Source organism: Anoplolepis gracilipes, chromosome 4 (genome assembly GCF_047496725.1).
Source record: "Anoplolepis gracilipes chromosome 4, ASM4749672v1, whole genome shotgun sequence".
Lineage (NCBI taxonomy): Eukaryota > Metazoa > Arthropoda > Insecta > Hymenoptera > Formicidae > Anoplolepis > Anoplolepis gracilipes.
Window position 1 is genome coordinate 13,130,395 of NC_132973.1, and position 21,849 is coordinate 13,152,243.

Below are 21,849 nucleotides of genomic sequence, written 5' to 3' on the forward strand. Positions count from 1 at the left end.
CTAATGTGAAATACATGGTATGAATTTGCAGCTGCCATAGGCAGATGCCAGAGCACGCCCGGTTTGGTGGAGTCACGAGGCCGCGTGTCGCTGGAGGACATGTGGATTTCGCCCCTCGACTACAAGACCGCGTACTCGACGGCCGCCTCGTTGTTTTCGCCGAGTCCGAGTCCGGTGACAGCTAAGCGCGTGATACCGGGCCTGGGGACCGCGGGCGACACGAACGTGGCCCGAGGCGCCGAGAGCCCGGCCATGAGCGCGGCCAGCAGTGGTCCCAGCAGCGAGGATCAGACGGCCAGGGTGCCGCAATCGGCCGCCACGCAACCCTCCACCCACTCCGGTGAGTATCCTTTTCGTTCCCTTCTCGCGATATATGTGACCCTATTTCCCCAAATACGTGGCTCTTTTCCAAAAGTACCCAAGTATCTCTTTCTCAAAAAGAGCTCTGACCATTCTGGACGAACGTGGATTTTTCTCATTTGCCGTATCTATTTACGCGGACAACATTCTATATCCGATATACGTGTATTTGTGCGTCATAAACTGTAACTCGATTCTTTTACGGTCTTGCCAGCGACGGATGTAACTACTACGCTTTGACATGTAAAAATCGATAGTTAAAGTTAATCAGTCTAAATTTTGATTAATGAAACCGAAAGATAATGATGTTACTTGGTAAGTATTAAATCGAATAATATTAGAAACTGGAATGCTTAGACCTATATGAAATTTAAAAAATGTTAAAGAAAAATGGAAAAGTATAATGCATAAAGACTTAAATAAATCAGTGCATCTTTTTTTAATTCGTTAAATATTTAAGCTGATTCGACAAAATGGTATGGATAAAAATGTTGCAGATAATTTTGTAGCCACTGGAAACTGTAGCGAATAATTATGTAAATTGTATTTTCCGATCGTTGATAAAACGTAACAGGAGCGATGGAAAATTTATCCCATTATATTTAATATCGTAAATTTATTTTATCTGCGTATAAAGAGTCTGTTTCACGTTGGATTTATTTTAGAAGTATTGTCGATCGCTATCTCTCTGACGATTCTCTCGTGATAATATCATATATGAGAGTATATAAATCATTGCTGATAACGGCTGTGCTCGCGCAAACTGCTGACGCACAACCATAGTTTCTTATAGATTATAAGACTTGGCGCGATCAAGTGAGGCGCGAACATAGAGAGAATAGGAAGACCTTCATAGCCTTTCGCTTTCTAGTCATCAATATTTCACGTTCCATAAAAGCTTTTTTAGAAAGGCCGTCTGTACCATAAACTATCGATGTCATTACGTTCGATTGAACGTTTCGTAATAAGTTCTATGCTGGAAGTATTTTCAGAACAGAAAAGAGAGACAAGGGATCTAAGTAAGGTTTTTTCCTGCAATATCGTAGAAATTATCTTATTATTCGTGGCACTCTCAGAAACGCCCTGTTATCATCTATATCGCGTTTATTATCTCAATTAATCTATATCACGATAAATTTAACCGTTCAATATTTGAATAAACTTTTAGTGGAGCTTATCATTGTTTATAACGAAAATGATTGATGAACTACATGAGGGTCGTGTGTATCTCCGGAAGAGATTTTATTGCGTCTTCGTAAACGAATGAGCGATTCAGTTGCATCCTGTACGCCGCCGCGCCGATGAGATTAGAATTTCGCGGAAAGCGATCTCGTTGCCCATCAAATCTAACCAGACGTGAATAACGCGAGCGGAATGTGCAAACGATCAATGCTTTATCCGCTATAAAACGGTAAAAAAAAAGGTAAATTCAGAAATATCGCGCATCGGTATAATGAATGACGAGCGACGCTCGGCGCCACTCGTAAAATAGCGCCTGACCATTAACCCCGATAGATACGATAGGTAGTAACGATTTAACGTGTTTCTCTGCCGACGTTTATATGTCGTTTGGGAAATAAAATCCCGCCTCTTCGCGCACTGGAAATTTCATGGTAATCGAGCGTTTGCCGTTTACAGCGCGTTTCGGTATAATTTCGCAAAACCGCGATTAAAGCGACAGATTTTGCTGTCGGCGATAACAACTCGGATATACGAATAATCGAGATTGATCGAATCAATAGCGATTTAACCGGCGAAATATCACAACTTTCTGGATATGTGTAAAATATGGAGAAGCGCTCTTCTAAATAGCCTGCAATTTTGCAATGTTAAGCGACATGATCAAAACAAATCCCTAGACGATGTCGCGCTCTCCCTCTTTTCTCCTCTTCCCTCAAATAGCCGGATTGTAGAACGATAATTTGTAAATTAATGAGCAATTTGTTGATCCTAATCCATACGTTCTATCAGCTCTCTCTATATGTAACGGTTCATCTTATATGCGAATCCTATTATCGTGCGAATTATGAGAAAGAGATACTAATTAATCGTACACATTAATCAACATCAGAGAATCATAAAGACCCTGGTGATTCGCTCTCCTCGAGAATTCATCTCTCATTCATACACACCAGTTGAACTCACGTTTGTTGCTTTTTACACTTCTTATTCTAACTTTCAACGATTGCTAATTGCACGTGCTTGTCCCGTTGCAAGAATAGACTATAGAGAAGATAAGAGTACGTATAAAACGTTAAACGTCTTGCATTGAAACGCGATTCTCATAAGAAAACACAGAGAATAAATCAACTGCCAACTGCAACAATCTCGCTGAATTCATATTCTCGCTAATTATTTATCTGTCCATTTATGTAATATTTATTAAATTATATTATTTATTATTATTATCATATATTATGTTTTATGAATATATTATTTATTAAATTTCGCTTTTGTAATATTTATTAAATAATAATTATAGTTACATTAAATTATATATAATTAATACATATACACGCATATATTAATTTACATGGAGATAAGAGTATAATTTTGGAAAAAATGTGACGAAATTTTTACAACAACGATATGTCTTCTTTTATACAGGCATGACCTGCAACAGTATGACTCAGCTGGTGAGCGAGGGTACTACACCTCTGTTCGGCACGCACGAAGCTCTGCTGGCGGAGATTCAGCGTCTCCGCGAGCGTTTGAAATGTTTGGAGACGGAGAACGCGGCGATGAGCGTCAAGCTGAATCAACAGCAGTGGGAAGTCGAGCATCGGCTGGCTGAAATTGAGATGCAGATCTGCGGGGCGAGCTCGACTTCGAGCGTCGAGGACAACAATGAAAGAAACCGAGAGAGCATTATTTAACGAGAAACAATGCCGCGAGAGCGCGGCAAGACCAAGATCGAGCGGATATGTCATTACCTTGTTGAAGCGACCGATACTAAGTAATAATTTCACGAAATTATTTCCTCTTGTCATTAATCATAGTCATATTAATATAATAAGCTGTTTAGATGAATCAATATATTATATATAATATACTTTGAAATTTTCTTATTTAATTAAAATATTATAGAAATTGCTAATACATATTATATACGCAGGGTAAAATGATATTTATTGAACGATAAAAAACTGACTTTTCATAGCCGATATTAACTTTTGTTAATTTAGTGTGGTTTGATAGAGCGTACATATTTGACTTTCGGTAGGTGCGAAATCAACAGTCAAAAAGAGCCGGACGACACGAAGGTCCTTAGCGACACAAAGTCGATCGGTAGCTTGAGCCAGCACCTGTTCGAGAGCGATGAGGAGGAGTATTACTATGGTACCTGCAATGGCTATGTCTCGCAACCCGGTAGCAAGTCGAATCTGCTGCTGTGCAGCGAATGCGATCAGAAGACGCGTACCTGCACCTATCGACCACAAACACCTGGCTCGTGCACCGAGAGATATGTTGAGGAACGTATGGACGATCGGCATCAGGAGCCAGGAACCTCTCGTACCCGCAAAAGTCCAGTGAAGCTAATCTCCCCGCGTTCCTCCCATCATCCGTCAGATCAAGATCGCGTAACTCAGATGTCGTCACCTCGATCACATCGCGACTCGGAGCAACCGGTGCCGGTAACGTCACCTCGATCTTACAGAACGCAGGAACAGCAACGGCGCGAATGGACCGCCAGAGACATGGGCGATCGAGGTGACGTCGACAGAGGCGAGTACCTCGACCAGTTCTGGTCCGAGGATTGAACAAGTTCGTTCGCTTTGCTTCATTAATTTCAATGGCTTTGGTGTTTTTTGATAATTCGCCGATTTCTCACTGGTACACATAATGGTCTTTGATTCTTTGTACTCGCATATTTTTTAAGCACAATTTTCAAATATTCTTTCTTCTTCTAATAAAAATTTTTGTAAAAGTTAATTTAGACTTTAAAATACTTATCACAATTTCTCTTTTCTTTTATTAAAATTCTTGAGTATTTTGTTACAAGAATCGGGAAGTATTAAATAGGGCTAATATATTTCTTTTTATCAATGTGCTTGCAAAACAATTTTACGTCTATTCTTCCATTGTATATGTACATACAAAAAAAAAAAAAAAAAAAAAAACACCCTATAATATTTTCTTTCCATTTCCTTTTTTGTACGCACACGATATATTATTATATATAATTTTTCTACTGCCTGTTACAATCACATTTTTTATGCACCGATAATTTTGCTGCTGCTTGCATTCGCATCTCTCGCTGACGTTTCGCACGCGATCTCCGAGGCGAATCACCCGCTGTCGGAGGTTGCCTTTCAAAGGGCCGACGATCTTAGATTACACAAGGCAACTGTCATGGCTGACTCGTCAATTTGCTCACAGACCGCGACGAAAGCCCGATCTGCGAGCTCTGTCGAGGTAACGGCTATGTCGTCGTGCATTGTGAGCACTGCGACTTCTCCAGCGACGGCGACCTGATCTGCTTCCGCTGTCAGAGCGACGAGGGCTCGTCCAACGGTCAGATCTGTCCGCGCTGCGAGCGGGAGGCCGGAATCGTCGGTGGATCTGGCGGGACGACGGGCACGACGACGTCTTCCAGCGACGAGGGTAACAGCAGGTATCCGGTAGACGCCGTGGTGAAGATCCAGGTAAACGATCGGATGATCGACGTTGACTCCGACGAGACCCCTGAGAGCGAAAGCTCGAGCAATCATCATCCTCAGCGGGGCATGATGGAGAGGCTTGATACCATCGTCGAGGCGAAGGGCGACACTGCCAGCGAGAACGACGAAGAGAACGGCGGCGGCACAAAGCTCAACGGTACCACTAGCGCCAGATATCTCAATTACATGATCGTGCTGTTCCTGTAAATAGACGACGTTATAAGGATAGATGCGACCGAGCCGCGGCCCATGACTTGCTGGGTGCAGGGTGAAATTGAAAAGGCGATGCATATGAAATGATCGTCGTTGCATATGAAATGACAATTTTCTTAATTAACTGATTCCGCATACAGTTTCTTGTAAATCATTAATTATCAACTGTAGCGGGTGAAACTAATTTTATTTAGAACTTGAACATTTTCTTCAGCTGAATTATGAATTTGTGATTTCACTTTGACTCGGTCCAGCAATGTTGGATTTTCAATCTATTATGATCGAAATTGCGACGATCAGTCAGCGCGATGGCAAACGTCGTTCGCTTAAATAAATCGATGGTGCAAACATCAGGGAGCCGCGGCGCGAGTCGCACTGTAAATAAACTGCCACAGAATATAATTGATCCGTACATTATAGAACCGTATAGATTAATTAATAGGTAGTTTGTAATAGTTAAGACGCAGAGTCAAATAAAAAAGAAATAAAGAAGAAAGAAGGAGAGAGCGTGTATATTACGTTCGACGCGCGTAGTGTTGCCATGAGCTGAGATCCGTGACGCAACGGTCGACACGTTTCGATGCGCGACTCTTGGAGCGGTTTGTGCAAAGATTATAATTACTGTGCAAATTAGTTTTCAAAACTTCATTATTATCAACAATAAAGATAATGTCTTTATATATTCATAATTGAAATCAATTAAAATTCGCTTTGTTCTGCAATAGCATTTCTAAATTAGTTTGAATGTAAACGTAAACGGCAAAAGCAAAACGAATATTAGAAACATCTTTTTATTAATAATCTGCTAAACAAGTAACTTTTTTATTTTCTATCATTTTTCTCCACATTTTCTGCATTAAAACTTGATTTGTTTAAATTATTATTTCGATTAATTTATAAGAATAATACTCAACCATAAGTTGAGCGCAAGTAATTACAATTCTTGCACAACTCTCTACTAATTCATGTTCGGGACCAACTAAAGCCATCATTTACATCACTGCTTCCGACTTCCGCTTCTACATGTGGTCGTTTGTTGAATATCGTTTTTTTGTTTGGTCAACAACGAAAGATTAAAACAGACCCGCAAGTAATCTTTCATTCCTTCACGATAATCAACGATCGTCGTCACCTTCGTGGGCAGTATTTTGAGACAGTCGTATCGAATAAATTTCATTTTCCCACAGCAAAGCAAAAAAAGAAAGAGAAAAAAGGACGCGTTTAAAGACGATACACGCGCAAATCCATCGAATCACATAAAAGAGAACAGAAGAGAGAAATAAAGCGAGATCGTGTTCTCCTCGCACGGGACGTTTGCAAAACATACGCGGCAGCAGTTTTTTTTAATATTTATAAAGAGAATAGCCTTTACTATATGTCAACATTTTTTTAATATTTATCGCAACTCCACGAGCATCCCTATATATCTGAAATTTTCAATTAGATCAAAACATGGTATTAGAACGACAGAAATGGAGAACGAGGAAGAAATTTGATTCTTCTTGCATTCTTCCGAAGGCGACGATTGAAACCGGTATGATCTCGAAAAAATTCCTTGTTAATCAGTTTTCACGAATGATAGAAGAATTATATTTTCGCATATTTTTCACAAATCTGAACTCTCAATGATAAACTAAGATTCTTGAGAATCTTTGAAAGACTATCAGAGGTGAAAAATTCAAAAAAATTTAAAAGAGATAAAAATTAAATATTATTGTTTTTGAAATTAATAGAATTGAGAAAAAGATCAATCTTTTTATGTTTCCAAGATTCCAAATTTGTACGTCAACTTGTCAAACTACATTAAAATTATACCGGTATCAATCTTTAGACTGAAAAACAGCGCGTGTAGTAAATCTCGCGGGACTGGGCTCATGTCATCTGTATGATATTCACGCTGAGTAATGATTACCATGTAAAGAATTATCCTTAAGAGAAGTATCAGTAAATCCAGTAAATTGATCCCGCCGTGCTGCGAGATCGCGGTAACCCGAAAATAGGGGGGAAACAGTGGGGGAAAAACATCGCGATGAGATAGTTCAATTTAAAAGAAAACGTAGCGATTAAGTGCTCTTACTACGAACAAATAAAAGCTTCACGAGGAACAAGCGTGCGTTCGACGCGATTTCGAGTCACGCTGCTCGAGTTACGGCGCTCTCCGCGGCCGAGGGAGAATATTATTCTACTGCCACGTTGATTTAGAACACCTCTGTAAATTTGTTAGGGATTTGTAACGTTAAGGCGACTTCGATAACTGTTGAGATACATTTACTCCCGTATATGTATATGCGGGTACGCGAGATCCCGAGAGATAGACAAAAGATTCGACAGGGAGATTCGAGCCTCCCTGCTTTTGGATTTATCAATAATTATGGAATAATTCACAAAACGCTCCATGTCGAGCTAAAGCACACGATAACCAAATGTATCGCGACAAAAGTTAAGAATTATATTTTAAAGTTTAATCTTTTTATGTTCAAAACTTTTTAAAGTCGCAATTTTGAGAGTTTTATATAATATATTGACGATGTGCTCTTAAGATTAAAGTTCTCGAGTAATTATCAAATGAGAGTTATTCTCATTTCAAAGTTCGCCAAAGAGTTTTATACCGAGTTACTCTCAAGAAACAAAATTCTTAAGCACATCCAAAGTTATCTCATCTTTAGTTAACAAAATTCTAAAGAAAGAAAATGTATTACACAGAATTATTATTTTTTTCTTTTACTTATTCTTCTCCCTTTAATTATCTTTCTGTCTTTATTAAGAATTACTTTTAAATATCAAGAGAGTTTAAGAGAAGATAAAAATATATTTCAATTTTTACATATGTCGTCTTTCGATATCGCGTGTACGATTTTATATGTGCGATTTTTGGCAAAAACGGAAAATCGATTGATAAAAATGAGAAAGGAAAAAATGAGGGGGAGGCTCGTTATGAGGGAATAAAAATGCGTTTATCAGCCTTACTTAGACAATTATTACCTACATTATTATAAATTTATATGCATGTAACGTGGGTGATTTGCGTACGTATGTGTACATCGGCGTACTTTAATTACCATTCTTGACGGCATGTACTGTGGACAACGATAATCTACGAGCAACGTGTGATCGTAAGACACGTAGACACGATATGTATGTGCTGTATATATATTATATATAATTATTATTTGGTGTTCGGAAAATTTACGCGAAAGTATATATATCTTGCGTTTAGAGAATTTCAAATCTCCATTGTTAAAATTTTAATCATCTTAACGTTACGATTATGTGTAAATAATGTTATTAATGCTATATATTTTACGCTGTTTAACTGGCTGTGATATTTATATGTTGAAATTTTAATTGTATAATTAGCGATAACCTATGTTGACCCTATTAAATGTACAAATTACGTACTTATGTTTTATTAATTCAGTCTAGCGGAATCACAAGAGTATGCAGTTATTAATTAACATATTTTGCAAATTATTGACATTTTTGTTTTAAATTTGAAAGTTGATGAAGTAAGTTTGAAAAGTAATGATAATTTGCATAAGTGATGATGATGATGATAATTTATCATAATTTTATTATAATACTATATTATTATCATCATTATTATTAATATTATTATTGACATTGGAAAAGTGTGCAAATATTTATAATATATTTATAAATTGTTAAATTTATTAATGTGTACAACATAATATGTGAAATTTAAGTCATAATCTGAAGAGCGCGTCTGATCGATTTGTCATTGACTGCGATAGTCACGCGTTGCTCTGAGTTTAACTGAATTCCTAAGGAAAATGTAAAATAACTTTGAGAATAGCGAGACATTTATTACTATTCGGATACACGAATTTATGCGATCGATATCAATTATCTGTCTCAATGATCAGTTGGATCATTTCTATCATAATAACAATTTTGCACGATTGTTTGCGCGCGATATTGAGTTTATTGAAATATTTATCGGTGTTACATGAACAAAGTAAATATGTACAGAGAATGTCATCTCAAAGATTTACATCCTTCGCCTGAGCTTCGTTACGAAGAAAGGCTTGAGACTCGTAACGAAAACTCATTAATGATTGACCACTCGACCCTCATTGTGCACTTGACCGTCTCTTTTCTCACAATTTGAATGTACGTTCCATTGCCTAATTACATTTAAAAATCAAATATCATTATTCTAACACACCTGCGACTTTAATTTTAATGACAAATGTGAAGTCAACTGAACTTTTTCTTACAATTAGAAAAAGAAATCATATCGATCATAAACAAAAGTTTCATGTAACGTTTCGATGATTACGCATACAATCGCAATGCATGTGTTGTTTGTAAACTTTTTATAAAGCCAAATTTACAAGTTTTGCATATATTCAAAATAGACATTATGTAGTGTGACAACTAAATTTTTCATGTATAATTGCTACGTGAAAAGTGTCGGTAAAAATTCTGATCATTTTGTGGATTTTGTCTTTTCAGCCAATTTCAAATATATATTAATACAGTGCCAAGAGTTTTATAACAGTCTTTCTTTAGTTGCATACGTTTAATGTCATTGTACGATTATATACTATTAGGTAATAATATAAAAAAACGTACAAATACACTGAGACATTGCGCGCGTATTATATGTGCCAAGAATACAACTAAAGTTTTGCAATTGTACATTTAACACTTTTAACACTTTTTTTAAAACATAAAAATAATTTCAAAGTGAATACAAAAACATGCGTAATTGTATATCGCGTTCCTCCATTAGAACAAAGCCGATTATATCTGCGTAAACTCCACAAAATGATCTAGGAACGATAGTAATCGGTTTACCTTTAATATATATTGCTATCGTGCATGCAATGGAATTCTTAATACTTAATACGATTACGCTATTCCATATCGGATAATGAAAATATATGTAGAAATATTATCGATATTATCGGTATTGACAAGCACACATTTCTAAAAATATAATACAAAAATTTTTTCATTTCTCATATCTTAAAATATTTTTTTTCAGAAACAAGTACATACACAAATAAAATTCAAAATATAAATTTAAGCATTGCAACACAAAAGCTGTTAAAAGTGTCGTTATTTGAAATTTCGTGATGAAATGCAAATACTAAATTTGGAAAAATATTGACTGAGTAATACAGAATACGAATAATATTAAATGATTCATATTGAAAAAATTACTAAAATTCTGGATGTGATTTTTCATATGATTCACGCGAAAGAAAGAGTATTCTCTAGGAAATACAACAGACTCGATATTTAATTTTTTTTCAGATTAAAATTATAAAAATTTATATAATTATAAAAAAATTATAAAACGATTACTTTATATCACAGAGATATGTAGGAAAATGTGAAAACGAATTTTTTGTTTTTCCTAAGTGCATAATTATCTATTGGTCTCAAATCGACATTACAATAATTTTAAGTAACAATATTAAATCCGACTTTGATATTGTTCTGTTTGAGATGGTTTAAGATAATCATTCATTATGATATTTTTAATATACATACAATTTTTAATAATATGCATATACAATTTTTATTTGTACGACAATTTTAAACATTTCCAAGAATCACACGATAAATATTTAATTAAAACAGTCATACAATTTGACAGTTTGATGGGAAATCTGTCAATAAACCAAACAACACACAAGTCTAAAAGACGTCTATTAACTACATTTGAAGAAACTAGGAAATATTCAAAAAAGATTAGAATCATCTTAACGATCATTAATCAAATATTTGTATATTGCTTGAGAAGAATGAAGCACTTTTCATCTTTACGTAAATTAACACTTTCTTGTCTTCGACCGCCACGTGGTCAATATCTAGGTAGCTTATAGTTAGTATATCATATGATTTCTATCCGAACCTACTTTTGAGAGAAAAATTTTCAAGATGCATTTTTCATTTTGCTACCTCGATCATACGTCATGGCGCTTAGCACATTGAATGATCTATCTAATATCTATAAATGAAACAAAGAGAGGAGATGAGTCTCTCGATAAGGCTCTTAATGAATGGTTACTCAGGAATAAAGTTATAATAAAACAGTTGCGATATTAAATATTAACATTTAACGAACGACCTTTTGTAAATATGAATATAATATATATATATATAAAACTATAGAGATACGCGCGCGTGCGGCGCGACAATTATAAATACATATATATAAATATATATATATATATATATATATATATATATATATATAAAAGAAAAATATGTACAGGGTGATTCAGAATAAACTGCTAAAATTGTATATCTTACAATTAGCGTCATCATATGACGATCTTTTACGATAGAATATAATAAAATTAATAAATAAATTAAAGAGTATGCTATTATATTCTCCAATGCTATTTCATTTGAAAGTATCTTGAAGTAATTATTTTTCTGCAAAATGTCGATACACACGTGCGACGAGTCTGGATCACTCTGTACAATTTTACGATCGCCCCAATAAGAGATGACAAGCCTGATAGAAACGCATACGTGGAAAAAAACGTATATTTGCGTGAAAGGAAGAAAAAACGGGAGAATGCGTGTGTGTGTATGAATGCGAATAAAACGATTATGTAGACATGTATGTACGAGATCAAAGCGAAAATTCACTTCTATTAACGGAAAACTGACCAAAATGTCGATGACAGGGGGAAGGGTAGAAGGGATGCCGCGATACGTGTCGACGATCATTTATGTCGAAAGGTAAATAATACTAACAAGTAAAAAAAAACAGAGAGAGAGAGAGAGAGAGAGAGAGAGAGAGAGAGAGAGAGAGAGAGAGAGAGAGAAAAGGAAAGAAGGAAGCAGAGGGAAAATTCGTTAAGATACATCACACGGCAAGCTGCGTTCGTGAGCGCAATTAGCAATTAACACTTTGATTGCTGACTTTGAACGTCAACTGACTTTCATCATTTAATGTACGTTTACAGTGAAAATAAGGATTAGCAATCAAAATGTTAAAAATACCGATTAAAATCGATTTAATTTCGACGAGTTCGGTTCTTTGGATGCTGTAAACACGTGCAAATGCGAGCTCTGTAACTTTATCTAGAAAGGGTAAAGAGATGCAGCAATTGACCGACGAGAGAGAGCAAGAGAGAGAGAGAGAGAGAGAGAGAGAGAGAGAAAGATTTGTCTTTTCATGACAACAACTGATTGAAGATCCGACTCGTCGAAATTTTGACGGTTTCAGGCTCTTCGATTAAAACGAAATGTCAAAACTGGAGGAGGTATCGCCGACCCTCGAAGATGAAAATGTGACAGCTGCGTATCCCGGCGCGTTGCGTACGTGCGTGATTGTACACACGCATTTTTGTCCATTTCTACACGTATATCTGTTCTCTCCTACGACGATATAGAAGGTTATTTTTAAATTTTCGAAACTCTTAGCTGTGCCGCAAGCCCGCGTGCGAGTGTCTGTACGATCGGATGTCAGTAGGAATCCTGAAATATAAATAGACGATTGAAGAGGAGACCGTACACGGACTTTTCTTTTACGCGAACGACAATTCTTACCTTTCCCTCGTTTCCCACGCGCAGAATCAGAATATTAAAAGTTTTTATTCAAAATATTTTTTTCTCATAACTAAAGTATATTTCGTTCTAAGAAAAATAGTATAATATAATATAATAATAAAAAACATAATTTTAACAAAAACATATTTCTTGACATATGATACAACAAGTCTTACTTGATTCTTCTTTAACAATTTGGAAGATATAATAAATTGATAATGACTGACGATTAAAAATATATATCAATAAGTAAATGACGATATAATATGACGTCGACAATTAATTTGCGACATTTATTAATACGATTACGTAACTCTTTGAATCGCAATAGTATGTAAAATCATTGGAATCCGGTTTCTTCTGATAAACGAACAAAAGGGCATAACTGGTTCGAGCTGACCCTTCTTTGTTCGCTTGTAGCAATCCCAAAGAACAGAGACTAATAAAATTTGAGTTGCAGTCAGAATACGATCAATACGAAGTTTCGAGAGAAGTTGGAAAGTAACTTTATTCCAGTCGGATCGTATTTATCAACAAGTCAACATTTTCGCAATTGAAAAATTTGGCATAACATCATGATTACATATGATATCGTACTCTACTGCAATTTACAAAGATATTTTGAAAGAGTCAATACTTTTACGTCATTAAATTAGTGCTATCAAAGCAGAAATGTAAATGTCGGAATTTAATGAACTAGCCCATTTTTCAAAGCGTTTTAGCGAATTTATATCGCAATAAAAAATACGAAATAATTAAACAATAACTAATTTAATTAAGACTAATGTATTCATTAGTCTTATAAATCACATTTTTATGGTATTTATATAATAATTTTAAGACACACACATATATATATATATATATATATATATATATATATATATATATATATAAATAATAAATTATCAAATATTGCTGAAACAAAATTTCAGAAAGAGAGAAAAATTAGAAAATCTTTTCTTTAAATATTATATAAGATATATTAGATATATTATTATAATATATATTATTATTATAAATATTAGATATATTATTAGATATATACTAAATTATAAATATTCCAATAACATCAAGGATATCAAATTAAAATTATTATATTGTTTCTTTATTATTTATTCTTATATTAATTCTTTATCATTTGAAATTATTAATAAGAAATTTTTAAGCTTTACACACACGCCTACACAATTAAGAGTCATGCTTCCGCTTAGATGCATTAACAAAAATTACGAAAGTGTATACACATCTTGCATGTATATGTACATATGTTATTCATTCATGGTTTTTAATGAGTCATTCAGTCCTATCGCGAGAGACGTGATCGTATAACGCCCATGCGATAACAGTAATACACGTGTGATACGTTTTAATTCTCATTCATGGAAGTACATCTAACAATAAGCATATATAATTTCACGAAGGTGCATCTATCAATAAACATATCATTTCATTATCTAAATTATTCACAAGGATTTACAACATAGAGATATGTATATAGCTGGAAAATATATAAATATATGCAAGATCCTACAAATATAATGATAGAAGTTGTGAATTTCAAGCTGCAAATTATCTCTAGAAGCATTATATCTAAAAGAAAAAAGAATTTTATTGAAATCAAACAATTGGAGATTTTTATTATTTTAATAATACTAATATATATATATATATATATATATATATATATATATATATATATATATATTATTGAATTAGTCAAATACTTTGATGACTCTTAACATGCTATCATTCCAATTATCATCGTATTTATTCCATTTTTGTAATGTAATCAACTTTTTTTTTTTTTAATTAAACTATTTGTCTTGAGATTTGAATATAAAATATGAATTTAAATTTTGTGTGCCAGCAATTATGACTCCAAATCGAATAACAATTCATTAACATTTTAGAAGTTGTAAATCAACATTTTAGAATGTTCCTACAAATTAGAAACTAGAGATGAATGCATTCCAGAGTAATAAATGCAAATGTGAAAGCTTATATGAGTAAAATATCGTTATGTCTGTAGAATTAACATATATATGTTTATGTATATAGTGTATATTATGTATATAGTATATGAATGGAGGACAAATGTTAAAAATTGCATAATTTTTGCAAGAGTGAAAGCTTTTCAAGAATTTTAATAATTATTTTTAAAAGTCAAATCGCTAAAATTAGAAACTAAATTTTTAAAAGTCTCATGAATTTTTACGTTTTTAAAAACGAAATTTTGAAAGTAGAGTAGTAATTTCAGAGAAGTATTGTCCTTATCATCTACTTAATTAAAATTGAGTAGATAAATCCACATCGTAACGGTGAGAGATCCAGAGTTGTAACTGTAACAGATACCGTTAACGCCCCAAGCACGTATAATCTCCTTTCTTTACCTTTCACCGTTCATCTCGATGACCGAATTATCGATCCCATTGATATCTCGTAAATAGAGCAAACATGAATATGTTGTAAATTCATTTTGTTCAAAGATTTAATTATAAAATTCATTTTAAAAAATTGTAATTTTTTCCGATAAAATTAATTAATTTAAGACAACCGCGTACAGTAACAAGAATAAAAAAAAACAAAATATTACTCTTTTTAAAACATATATATTAGTAGCGCATATTGTGTTATTACATTGATAAACGTTCTAAGAAAATGTTATTTCGTAACATTTATGCTTTTTTGATGAAGAAATTTAAAAAGAGAAAGCTATCTATAAGAATTCTATTTGCATTCCATCCTCAAAATACAGACACTACAGCATAATCAGCTTACGATATTAATTTACATAAATAATCAATGAGAGAGAGAGAGAGAGAGACCATATCTCGACATAAAAGACGCAACACATCGCACGACGTCGCATCAAGGGACGCAATCGATGCAACAAATCTGCATTCGTGCATACAACTCATCTATCCATGGAGAGAAACTACACGCATCGGATTTGCTGCTTCTCGCATCAAAGTTAAATATCACGCGATTCGATATAGCAAAATTGAACCAGACATGCATTGCGCACGAACGCATAAGCACATCACAGAGTGCATACCGAATACCGATTGCGATGCGAGCTTGTCATCTCGCTCGCACGTGTGTCCGTCCTTTTCTCTCTTTCTCGTAACCTCCGCCATGCACGCACACACGTGCGCGTATCCTAGGACCGCGCCTATATGTATAAACACGAGACCCGGACACGTGTGTGTGTGTATATGCACACATTCTTTCCGATGGGTATGTGTGCGTACGGTGTGCGTGCGCGCGCTGCGTAACTGTAGCCTCGAACCCAGACGCGTCCGATGAACTGCAAGCGATTAAAAAAAATGTCAATTTACATTAAAGGCTAAGAAAAATATCGAGAAATAAGAAAAAATTATTTCGCGTTTTATTGCTACGAATTCTGTCTAACATTAGGTATTTTAAAACATGCCGCGAAATTATGAGCGGTGGCGCTAGTATCGACGCGGTGACGACACTGGGTGCGAGACTACGGTCGAGAAGCCGTATGCGCATGTCATCTCGTTGAACGGTCTCTTTCTGTCGTGGACCTTAGAGGTGAGTGGTTGTTTCTAGTTCGCGTACCGGATTACTATCCGACGAATCTCGTACCGAGGATATAGCATCGGACAACAGGTACAGATTAGAACGACGGTCGGGATTACGGCGTGTTGTGTTGTGCCAACAGTTTCTCGATCTTGTCGCGGTTTCCCGTAGAATTTCACCGTTTCGTCAAACGGCCGCATGGCCGGTGTTCTCCCTTTCGATCCGTCTGGCCGGTTGATCGGAAGCAACGTATAAACTGGCGTGTCGACGACGAGCGTCGATTCGCGTCGTATTATTGTCGTCGGTAACGAGACGAGATATCGGATAAATGCGATCGGGAAAATAAAATGCCGGTGGAAGAATCGTGCCGGCAATGGACGCGTCCAGGATCGCGAGAGAGACCGGATGCATTATGGCGGCCGCGTGCTTGTCAGTGCTGGAGCTCGGGCGGTCACGAGTTATTCGTCGCCTGGAGAAGATACGAAACTCGGCGTCTTTGTTCTCGCGTGATCTCCATTCGACCTGAGGAAAAAAGATAACGATATTTACGGTACACGCGAGCGGGCAAAAGCCAAAAACCGGAAGCACGAGGTTAAAGTTCTCCTCCGAGAGTCCACGGTCTGGAGGCCCGTGTGCAATACGACGACCTTGCACGTCGGCCTCCGGAATGTACGGGATCGACTCCCAGACAATCAGAAACGAAATCACGAAAGTCTCGCGAATATTACCGGAACATTGATCAAATTCTTCATGTCTGTTTTATAGCCAAGAATGTACAATCAGGATCGCGTTAAAATAAAATGTCGATCGTAAAAAATAAAATTACGCATGCTGGAAATTTAATATCGGATCTTGTCATCGAGGGTAATCTCAGCTCGATAAAAAAAAAAAAAAAAGAAAAAAAACTGGGCGGTATCTCGACTCGCCGTCTCGAGCATCGGACGTTTCCGAAAAAGCAATCTGTCGTGATATTAATTAATCGGATCACTCGGATCGTTACGAAACGCAAAGAAAATCCGGGTATCTGTACGATAATGATCAGTTTTGTGGAATTTAAATTTCTCTCCTTTTTCTCGAAAGCCGGCTGTAATTAGCATCTGAAAACTCGATCGTATCCGTAATTTTCCATGCACGTTTCGAGCGCGAAGGATGCAGCATATTTGGCCACCTGATCGGCGTGACTCGCAAAAAAATTGGCTGAATGACCGCCATGAGGCCCACGATTTCATCAAGGGCCGCGGACAACGGTATGCCTGGTCCACTCGGATGATGGAGAATCTCGCGAAAAAAATCTGTAATAACGTGGCATCGTGACGCGATGCCGAGCGTCGCGAAAATTGTGGCAACAGCGCGCCGCTCCTCCTCATTTACAAAATGGCTGCCGGCTGCCATTCTCGAATGTTCACGTTCGGCCACGTGGACGGCGGACAAAGACACCGTCGAAAGACCGAATATTCCGATCGAGATTATTCACGCGTTCAAGGTGATTCAACGATTGCACTATCTTGTGCAATATCGAGTCACATGACGTTTCTATCGCGTATGGAGAGGTTTTTCAAATACGAATTGATTTTTTTTTTTTTTTTTTGTTCCCCTCAAGCTCGATTGCTCCAACCATCATCCGATTCCATATTGCTTATCACATTATTAATTATAACCTGGTACGAGTTGTCGGTTTTTGATATTAAGAATTAAATCTGAAAATTTGATCAATGTTAATTAAATATTGTTGCACATTATCCTTTTAAATTTTATTTGATTTTATATGATGATATATTTATAATCTCATTCGCGGTTTCCACCGGAGGATCCTTGATCCATTGATGGCTAAGAGTGTCTGATTTTACAAGATATTAAATATAAAATAAACCAATTTTACTGAATCGAAATAATAATTATTTAATATGTTTTTTTTTCTCAGTATAAAATCGTGTACAGGAGAAACTGATATTGCCTAAAACCACAAAATGGGTAAAGAGAAGACTCATATCAATATTGTCGTCATTGGACATGTCGATTCTGGCAAATCCACTACGACTGGCCATCTGATTTACAAATGCGGTGGTATCGACAAACGTACCATTGAAAAATTCGAGAAGGAAGCCCAGGAGGTAATTACTTTTTTAAGATGTAAAAGCATGCTATGTATAATTATCTTATAATATATAGTGTCGTTGAATGCATAATGCATTATGGAATAATGATATATTTTTTTCTTATTCATAATTTTTAATAATAAATTATTGTCAATTTTATTGATAGTAGAAAATGTCATTTTATCTAAAAATTTAGTTTGACACTAAAATATCTGTAATAAAGGTAACTAATAAAAGTGATATAAAAGAAATTTGAAATAAAAGAAACAATTGTTTTTTTTTTTTTTTTTAGATGGGCAAAGGTTCCTTTAAATACGCTTGGGTATTGGACAAATTGAAGGCTGAACGTGAACGTGGTATTACGATCGATATCGCCTTGTGGAAGTTTGAAACATCGAAATACTATGTTACCATTATCGATGCTCCTGGACACAGAGATTTTATTAAGAACATGATCACTGGTACCTCGCAAGCTGATTGTGCTGTACTAATTGTCGCCGCTGGTACTGGCGAGTTCGAGGCTGGTATCTCGAAGAACGGACAAACCCGTGAACATGCCTTGCTCGCCTTTACCCTCGGCGTCAAGCAACTGATCGTCGGAGTTAACAAGATGGATTCCACCGAGCCTCCGTACTCTGAGACCCGATTCGAGGAAATCAAGAAGGAAGTATCGTCGTACATCAAAAAGATCGGCTACAACCCGGCTGCAGTCGCGTTTGTTCCCATTTCCGGCTGGCATGGAGATAACATGTTGGAGCCGTCCTCCAAGATGCCCTGGTTCAAAGGATGGGCTGTGGAGCGCAAGGAAGGCAAAGCTGACGGCAAATGCCTTATCGAAGCCCTCGATGCCATCTTGCCACCCACCAGACCGACTGATAAAGCCCTTCGTCTTCCTCTTCAAGTAACTACGATATTTTGGTTATGATTCTTAATTTTTTTAATGTATGAGTGATTTTATATGATGATACTTTTATAATCTCATTCGCGGTTTCCACCGGAGGATCCTCGATCCATTGATGGCTAAGAGTGTCTGATTCTATAAGATGCTAAGTATAAAATAAACAATCAATTTTATTGAATCGAGGTAATAATGATTTCTTGTAATTGCAGGACGTGTACAAGATCGGTGGTATCGGAACAGTACCTGTCGGTCGTGTCGAGACTGGTGTGCTGAAACCTGGTATGGTTGTTACCTTCGCACCTGCTGGATTGACCACTGAAGTTAAGTCTGTCGAAATGCACCACGAAGCCCTTACAGAGGCTGTGCCTGGTGACAACGTTGGTTTCAACGTTAAGAACGTATCTGTTAAAGAATTGCGTCGTGGATATGTTGCCGGAGACTCCAAGAACAACCCACCCAAGGGTGCTGCTGATTTTACTGCACAGGTATGTCTAATACATTTAATTATGCTTCCTTACAACTTTTATTATTGGCACTATGATGAAAAAGTATATATCTCATTCGCGGTTTCCACCGGAAAAAATTATTCTAATAATGATAAGTATTAGATTGATTATTAATGATGGTCGAGTACGTCTGAGTGTCGTAACTTTTAAATTTTATTACATTTAAAACAAAGTATATAAATAATATATGAGCATATTAAAATTAACATAATTATTTACTTCGTGCAGGTCATCGTGCTCAATCACCCCGGTCAGATCAGCAATGGATACACGCCTGTGTTGGATTGCCACACTGCTCACATTGCCTGCAAGTTTGCCGAGATTAAGGAGAAGTGCGACCGCCGTACCGGCAAAACTACTGAGGAAAATCCAAAAGCCATTAAATCCGGTGATGCCGCCATCGTCACTCTGGTTCCCAGCAAGCCCATGTGCGTCGAGGCTTTCCAAGAATTCCCGCCTCTGGGACGTTTCGCGGTCCGTGACATGCGTCAGACGGTAGCCGTCGGCGTCATCAAGGCCGTCACCTTTAAGGATCAAACTGGCAAAGTCACCAAGGCCGCTGAGAAAGCCCAAAAGAAGAAATAACTACTGTAATAGCTTCCGTGCATATACCGATAGTTTCCGTGCGAATATGCCACTGGATGGACACCGGCGTACATCAGCCGACGTAGTTCGCCCTCTCTCCTCGTGCGATTCGTGCGAGATGAATGTTGTAACATCACCGCCATCATTAGCTGAATCTGTGGAACTACCGGCTACAAAAAATGAGAAAACTACAATTCAATCGCGAAGATCGAGTCTTCGCGTGCGCGAAGTCGCGCGGCTGCCGCGCTTCCTCGGCACGCGGACATTTCGTTTGTCGAAACGGTTACTCCGTCACTTTTTCCACCGCAAGGAATTCCGCAGGAAAGGAAACGCCGTGGTCGACGGGAACCGGATCGGAGACGATGTGTGCTTTCATCTCGCTGGAATCACATTCAAGGAGGGAGAGCGGATACCACGCGAGCTATCTAACAACTTCATAACGAACATCAACATCATAATTTAGCGCGGCTTAATTATATTTTCTAATTATACGGAAATAAAATTCTGTATATCCGATACTCGAGAAGAACATGTCATTATTACTTTACGTCGACATTGTCACTCGATTAACTTCGAGTTACGTTTGTCATCCTTATGAAAAAAAACTCCTTATTTATCGCTCTAACATCTATGGTAGCTATACGATCCGATATCAGATATTAAAATATATCGCAGCGATGTTCCGTATATTCCTTTTGTCTTCTTGGTAGCTTTTTATATATTAATCACGTTCAGAGAGACTGTATTAATTCAGGAAACTAGAGAAGAGACAACGGCAATAGGCCTTGGCAAAAGTAGATTTCGTTGTTGGGATATGGGACCTGTTGTTTCTTCTAATAATTATCTTTCTATTATATATGCAATTATATAGATAAGATAAATCCAAGTTCTTTGGAAACACTTTTTCTACGAGGTATTTCTTTTATTGACTAATGTCAACAAGTGCGTACACAAAAAGAAAAGAATGACTTTTGCAATAACTCGGCATCTTTTATCCCGCGATTCTTCACAAATTACATTGGTTATAACAGTTTTCTGTACATATACATATAAATACCAATGATGACGAGTAAGAGCGAAAATAAAAAAAAGCTACGGAAACGAGATGCCGGTGATTCATTATCACCAATGTGTAACCTGATCCCTCATCTTCCTTGTAACGTGCCTAAAAGTTACACAGGCACTTTCACGTAAAGATTCCAATTAAAACGCTGTATTATTCAATAAATGCATTAAATATACAACCGTAATTTATTTATTACATACGAAGATTATAAGAAGGACGTAATCTAAAGTATTTTCAATTACAGAAGATTCTGGACAAATGAGAATGTATAATAAAAATGGCAAAATGACGTAACAATTAGACTAATTAGAATCCGTATTGTAGAATGTAGAAAGAGAAAAAACAAAATATATACAAAGATGTTATTGATACG

The 21,849-nt window shown here is 36.4% G+C and overlaps 3 protein-coding genes across 14 annotated transcripts in view; all 3 read left to right on the forward strand.

Moving 5' to 3' along the window:
- LOC140664565 (cyclic nucleotide-gated channel alpha-3) overlaps positions 1–3,714 on the forward strand; it is a 159,601-nt gene extending 155,887 nt beyond the window's left edge. For all 12 annotated transcript variants that reach the window (XM_072889753.1, XM_072889757.1, XM_072889756.1 and 9 more), the window contains 3 exons: positions 32–340; positions 2,968–3,316; positions 3,584–3,714. In XM_072889753.1, the coding sequence (XP_072745854.1) occupies positions 32–340; positions 2,968–3,236 (578 nt within the window). In that variant the 3' untranslated portion in view covers positions 3,237–3,316; positions 3,584–3,714. The remainder of the gene's footprint in view (positions 1–31; positions 341–2,967; positions 3,317–3,583) is intronic.
- Positions 3,246–12,730, forward strand: LOC140664528 (uncharacterized). Its single transcript, XM_072889700.1, has 3 exons — positions 3,246–3,296; positions 3,546–4,086; positions 4,741–12,730. Exons 1-3 carry the CDS (start codon positions 3,246–3,248, stop codon positions 5,226–5,228), a joined length of 1,080 nt encoding a protein of 359 aa, XP_072745801.1. The 3' UTR covers positions 5,229–12,730.
- A 3,544-nt stretch (positions 12,731–16,274) lies between these two features.
- On the forward strand, positions 16,275–21,514 carry Ef1a-f2 (elongation factor 1-alpha F2). The gene is made up of 5 exons (XM_072891605.1): positions 16,275–16,334; positions 18,244–18,433; positions 18,711–19,319; positions 19,529–19,804; positions 20,054–21,514. Exons 2-5 carry the CDS (start codon positions 18,290–18,292, stop codon positions 20,408–20,410), a joined length of 1,386 nt encoding a protein of 461 aa, XP_072747706.1. The 5' UTR covers positions 16,275–16,334; positions 18,244–18,289; the 3' UTR covers positions 20,411–21,514.
- The last annotated feature ends 335 nt before the right edge of the window (positions 21,515–21,849 follow it).